The 6,343-nt window shown below is 39.5% G+C and overlaps 1 protein-coding gene across 1 annotated transcript; it reads left to right on the top strand.

Annotated features, from left to right (window-relative positions):
• Positions 1–523: 523 nt before the first annotated feature.
• On the top strand, positions 524–4,768 carry ric3a (RIC3 acetylcholine receptor chaperone a). The gene is made up of 6 exons (XM_037695556.1): positions 524–641; positions 1,784–2,001; positions 2,120–2,195; positions 2,276–2,372; positions 3,735–3,886; positions 4,006–4,768. The coding sequence occupies exons 1-6, from the start codon at positions 524–526 to the stop codon at positions 4,749–4,751; spliced, it is 1,407 nt and encodes a 468-aa protein (XP_037551484.1). The 3' UTR covers positions 4,752–4,768.
• The last annotated feature ends 1,575 nt before the right edge of the window (positions 4,769–6,343 follow it).

The following is a 6,343-nucleotide window of genomic DNA, read 5'->3' as shown; positions in this document are numbered from 1 at the left end:
CCAACAAAACACAATAAAAATAAATATATAAGGTGGAGTGTGAGCAAGGAAGAATGGAGGCCTTTTATTCATATACAGTATATATATTTAAAAAAACTTTGTTAACTTTGTTTAAATTTACAATTAAAGTGAAAGTGTTTACATTTGATTAAAATACATTTTGGAAAAAATGCTCGAGGTCAGTTTAAAGATTTCACTCTTCGACTGTGGGTAATAAAGCTCCGATCAACGTAAAGCGACAGCAGCTGCCAAGTGATGTTCTTTCATGTGGTGTGGGAACAATAAAGGGTTTAGAGAGAAGCAGCAAGGGCTTCTACAGAAAAAATAAACTAAAATGAAGGCAGAGTGGCTCGCTGCGTCCTCCTTTGGGATTTGAAGCCTATATTTCCAACAGCACTTGAATGCAGCAACGTAATCTGTTCTAATCTGGGCTGGAACGTCATCACATGAGAGATGACATCTGAGGATACTAGGCTTTTTGTTCTGGGGAAATTAACAGACTTTTATTATTTTCTGAGACAAGATGACTATTACAGCCTGCCAGAAGGTTACGCTGATATCGTGCTCTGTTCTCTGCGTTTCTCTCTTCCTGCCCAGGATGCTGTGGCCCCGAGGGAAGACGGAGGAAGGCCAGCCTGAGGGTAAGGTGGCTTATCAGGTCATCATCTATCCATCTCCATCCTCACAGTCTCTTTCTGTTGCAGCAGCTGTTGTTGCTGTGAGCTGCTGTTCAATAACCCGCCACACATGCACTGACATGAGTGAAGCTGATTAATCTGAATCATGAACAGAACTCAGTGTTGAGCTCTGATTTATTATATTTAGTTTTTACTTCTCATTTCAAGCATTGAACAGGGTTAGGCTGCTGTTTGCTTGCTTGAATCTAAAACTGAATGACAGGTTTGTAGATTTAATCTCTAATTTTAAACATTAAATCTCCTTGAAACTACTAATTCAGCAAGGATAACGTTAATGTTGTGGTTTTATGTAAACAAGAAACATTCATAAGGAATGAGCTATAAGTCCAGTCATCATAAGAGCTAAGGCAAATTACAAATGTGAGAAATTGATTTTGCTTTACTTAAAGGAAAACTGAGCTCCTCTGTGATGAGGTTTAATCACAGACTTGAGCAAAGTAAAAATAAAGGTTGAAATTTTATTTATGAGAACAAGCAAAAAGCTGATCACCATCCTCTACTTATCAGCATCATAAATAATATTCAATGGCATTGGAGCAACTGTAGAAAAGCTTTTTAACTCTGTGTTCTTGTTTTTGTTTGTTTGTTTGTTTTTGATATGGATCATATATTGTGTTTGACATAAAGTAAACGATGGTGATGAATACCAACGACTAAGTTTGACAAGATTTTTAATGATCATAATCGAAACCATTAAATTAACCAGTTCTGGGATGAGTGAGTTTTTCCTCAGTGATTTCATTCCTGCAGATCAGGATATTTTTCTCATCTTAGTTCTGTGAGTAAATCTGATAAAGAGATAATAATATTAACAATAATAATAATAATAATAATAATAATAATAATAATAATAATAATTAGATAACTGAATGGGTTGGAGGATTTTCTTCACAGGGAACAATAAAGAATAAAATGTCAAATTGGGCTCTGGAAACTTTCTTGGAAATTTTACATAATTATGACTTTGTACATTTTTGAGAACGATTTCCAAATAACTCAAGATCAGAAAGTAACTGCAACAACCATGTTTGATAAGTAGCATAATTTATTTTAAAGATTCATTTATTGATTTTTGTCTCTTCCAGTTGGGCCCGGCTTCTCCCCTTCAGTAACCAATCGGATCTCAGCACCAGCTGACCCGGAGCAGTGGGATGTGGATCTGTCTCCTTCCCTCACTCACACAGTCGAGGTCATGGTGAAAGTGAAAAGCATGGAACGAGGCAGAAAATACAACCTCGTGGCTAAAGTGATCCCCGTCTATGGCTTTGGGATCTTGCTTTACATCCTTTATATTATCCATAAGGTAAAAACTGTGACGGCGGCAGACAAAATGAAACTTTGTTTTGAGTGCATAAAGTTTTTCAGCCTAATGTTGAATTAAATGAATCGCTTGAATTCATTTGAGATCTTTATGTTCCCAGCTGTCATTTAAGGAGAAGATGAATAAATCAGGAATCTACTCTGTGGTCAAAATGACCAACGTGCCGAATACGACCAGTGAGTATCTTCAACTGACACGAACATGCATGTGTAATGTGTTTTTTTATTATTAATTTATTTATTTTTGAACTTTTTAGGTTCTGATAATGAGCTCGCCAGGCTTCATCAGAGACTCGTGCGGGCAGAGATGATGATGGAGAGGATCATCTCCGAGAAAGGCCCCTGCTCTTCCAGGTCAGGAATATTTGTATCTTTTTCTTGTGTTTGTAAAGTTCATTTATTTTACAGCTTTACTTCACATTTCACTGAAAGCAAATTTAAATCAAATTTAAAAATACATAAGAAAGCTACTGGAAAACATTAGAAAACACGGCGCAAAGTTCCCTTTTGTCAAAGCGCTTTTGTTTTATTAAATATTACATTTGACCATTTTTATGTTGTGCACAATGCTTTTAAACAACAAAGCCAGTTTATAACCAAAGTTTTTAAATTATGTTTATTTTCCATTTTCACATCAATTTCAAAACACATTTATTAGTTATTTTTGTCACAATTATGTTTAGGCAAAAACCATCAGATTTATTAGATTTGCCCCACTCACCCAGCACACACACTTTTTGCCCCACTCCCCTCAGGAAGGAGGTTGAGGAGCATCAAGTGTAGAACCACTAGACTGAGGAACATCTTCTACCCTGAGGCTGTTAGACTCATAAATCTCTAACCAGGATCATCACTGCAATTCCACTTTAATTGGTGATATGTGACTTATCCATGCTGCTGATCTCATGCTGCTGATCTCATGCTGCTGTATTCATTCATACCCATCTGCTCACCACAGACTCATGTTCAGGCTGCTGTTTAATACACTGTATTATTTTACATTATTAGCGTTTAGTGTATATCTTAGATCTTCTAATGTATCGTTTAGCGTTCGTTTAACACATATCTTAGATCCTTATGTACTGTTCCTTTCTATACTTTATATTTTTGATATGTTTGGGTGTAACTGGGACCCTGTGTACAGTTTTGTTCCACCTCATGTGCCACATGTGATGTAAATGACAAGAATCTTGAACTTGAAGTTTGAGGAAAAATCATGTTTAGAGAAGTAACATTGTTTTGTCTTCAAATAAATAAATGTAATTTCTCTTGTTAGAAAAACTGACGAGTTCATTCCCTGATTGTATTTTAGCAATAAAACTACTAAGATTAGACGTAAGACGTAAATCAAGTCATCTTTAATATGCCTCTCGTAAAGAATATATGATGATGTATGAAATTCATTAAACATAATTAAAAGTTAGTGCAGTATTCCCACTGGGGAAGAAGTATGTTTCTGTGTATTTGTTTTAAAATCAATTAGAAGTAAGACTTATGACACCCACTGGGTTAAATTGTTTTTTATTAACTAAGCTTGGTATTGTATTTATACAAATATGAAATTAATTACACTGAAAAGTGGGAAATCAAGAAGAAACTCCAGAATATTTAATATTTAAATGTAGAGTCCCAGAGTTCAGTAACCTGGCTGAAGTTGATGTAGGAAACGTGTCAGTTCTGACTCGGCTCCATGTCTGCGCTGCTCTTTGGTTGTAGAAGGAGGAAGACTAAAAGCTCGACATCAAAGAAGGAAGAGAAACTCCTGAGGCAGCTCCGACAGATCTCGCTGCTGATGCAGGAGGGCCGGTTGGAGGGAGCCTCCCCGGAGATGGAGGCTGAGGAGGTCCCTTATGGTGCAGACTGGGAAGGTACGTGCCTCTTCAAATGCTTCTCGTGAGACATGAAGCACGTTATCGAAGCAGGTTCGTCTCCAGCGAGTTGGAACACCTTTTTGATGAAGTGAAGCTTCTTCTGTGTTCCAACGCAGGCTACCCAGCGGAGACGTACCCACAATATGAGCCCAGTTACAGACACGGGTTTGAGAAGTTTAGACTGGAGGAACCCCCCAGTCAGCCCACTGCTGAGGCGCTAGCAGAGAGGATGGAACAGGAAGAGGAAGAGATCATGGCAAGGAAGCTGTCCATAGTGCAGGAGGAAGACGAGGAGGAAGAGGACAGAGAGGAAAAAGATTTAAATGAGGAGGAAGAGGAACTGGATGAAGGAGAAGAAGAAATGGAGGGTGTAGAGGAAGGCATCAAAGAGGAGGAGGAGGAGGAGGAAGAGGAGGAGGAGGAAGAGGAGAAAAAGCAGTTGCTCAGTCCTGCTCCGTCTGCAGTTGAGAGCAAACAGAAGAGAGTTGGTTTAGAGGTGAGCAGAGAGCTGCAGCAGCGCACTGCAGAGAAGAAGCAAATCAGCTTCAGTGACCACAAACGTGTCTTCCACTACCCCAAAGAGGAAACATTTGAGGAGGAAGAGGAGAGGGAAGGCGAGGCAGAAGATGATGATGAAGGGACACAGGTGGAGGAAGACGCTGATGACGATGATGATCCACTGACAGAGGCAGAGAGCCTGCAGTTCAGCTGTGAAGGTTCCTCAAACCCAGAGGAAGATGCAGAGGAGGAGACAGAAGAGTATTTGCTAACGCTAGCTCCAGAGGAGGAAGAAGGTCGTCTCCAAGAAGACAAAACTGATGGACAGAGCGGGCTGAGGATGCGAAGCAGGAGAGGAACATAAAGAACGTTTCTGTGTTTAATGCAAGTTTTATTAGTGAAGTCAGTCTTCCAGTGTTCATCTCCGAGCGTCTCTCATTTGTTGAAAAGTCTGATAAAAAGTGGTATTGATCCTATTAATATTGTTAATTGTTAATAATATTGTTAATCTTGTTCATTTGTCTTTTAAGAGCTACATTTGATGTAGAGATAAATCCAAATAAAGCAGATATTTTGTGCTTACAGTTTGCTGTAAAAACACATTTTCACGGGTGAAACAACAATCTGCATGTGTCGTGCATAACAAGAAGAAACTTGCACCAGAACAAGTCAGAATATTTACAGACTTGTTGTGAACATGTCCTCAGTGAGAATACAGTTTAAAAAGTTGTAGCTGCAGGAGATGCAACGCTCAAGTTAGCATTCACAAGTCCTGAATATGATGGGAAGTGTGAGGCTGTATTTTTTTTTTTTTTTTAGAATCTTGTTCTGTTCTGCTGGGAAAACATGCTAACATTTATTTAAAAATACTCTAAAGACCTCGCCCCACAACTTTATAGATCCTAAAGTCAGAACATTGACACCAAACACTCTTTTTTGATGACAATAAGCCAGCGACAGGACATAGTTTTAACCCCCTCCTGGCTCCACCTAGAGGAACAGTTAACAGTAGTCCCTCGATTATCGCAATAGTCTAAGTGAAAAACCACAAAGTAGGAACACTATATTTCATTTAGTATTTGTCTTTTTTAATTTAACGCTCAAGTTAAATTGACAGATGTCAGAGTTGAAACAACAAACCAAAACAGTTCAATCAGCTAATAAATTGAAATCAACTAAACTAAAGAAAAATTTTATTTAGCAAGAGTTTATTAATCAGGATTGATAATGTTTATTTAAAATTTGAAGTTGACTGAGTGTGTACAGCTGCTCGGTTCCTTACCTTGCAGCGACGAAGCCCACAATGTTCGAAACTCTTCACCCTAAAGTAATTTTAATAACATAAGTTCACAGTACGTCCTGCACAGCAGCTACAGCAACATTTCATGCACGTACTCACCAGCTCTGGAGAAGCTCGGTTCTGTTCAGGCTCGGTTCTGTTCAGCTACCCTGCAGCATGACGAAGCCCATCGCCCCATCCAGGTTGATGTGCATGTGCTGCCGCTCCAGGAAGTACACTCCATGTGCAAGGCTGCCCAGGATTTAGTCCAACACCTCGGCCCAGTCCAGACCTGCACCATGTGACCAGAACCAGGCCGAACCCAGCTGCTGTCCGTTCCCTGCAGCTCCCAGGACCCGGGTCACACTGAGTCCAGATCAGCTGCAGCCCAGCTGCTCCACAGTGAAGATACAACTTGAAGGATGAGTTCAGCTTCACGATTATTTGAGACTTTCCTGCCAGTGCTGTGAACTGATCCTGACAGAACTTCTGATGTTGCTGCAAAACTTTCTCTCCATTTGCAGCAAGCAGCGGTTGGAAGCAGTGTTGACTTCTGGGAAGTGAACTGACTTCTGGGTAACGTAGTTCTTTAGACTGGTATAACAATGTGGGCTTAAGCCATATTTGCACGTGATTAGTTTTACCTTGGGACCGCATGTAATAAATAAATTACTCCA

This window comes from Nematolebias whitei, chromosome 2, assembly GCF_014905685.2.
Source record: "Nematolebias whitei isolate Nwh7 chromosome 2, NemWhi1, whole genome shotgun sequence".
Taxonomy (NCBI): Eukaryota; Metazoa; Chordata; class Actinopteri; order Cyprinodontiformes; family Rivulidae; genus Nematolebias; species Nematolebias whitei.
This window is presented reverse-complemented; position numbering and strand designations above follow the sequence as displayed.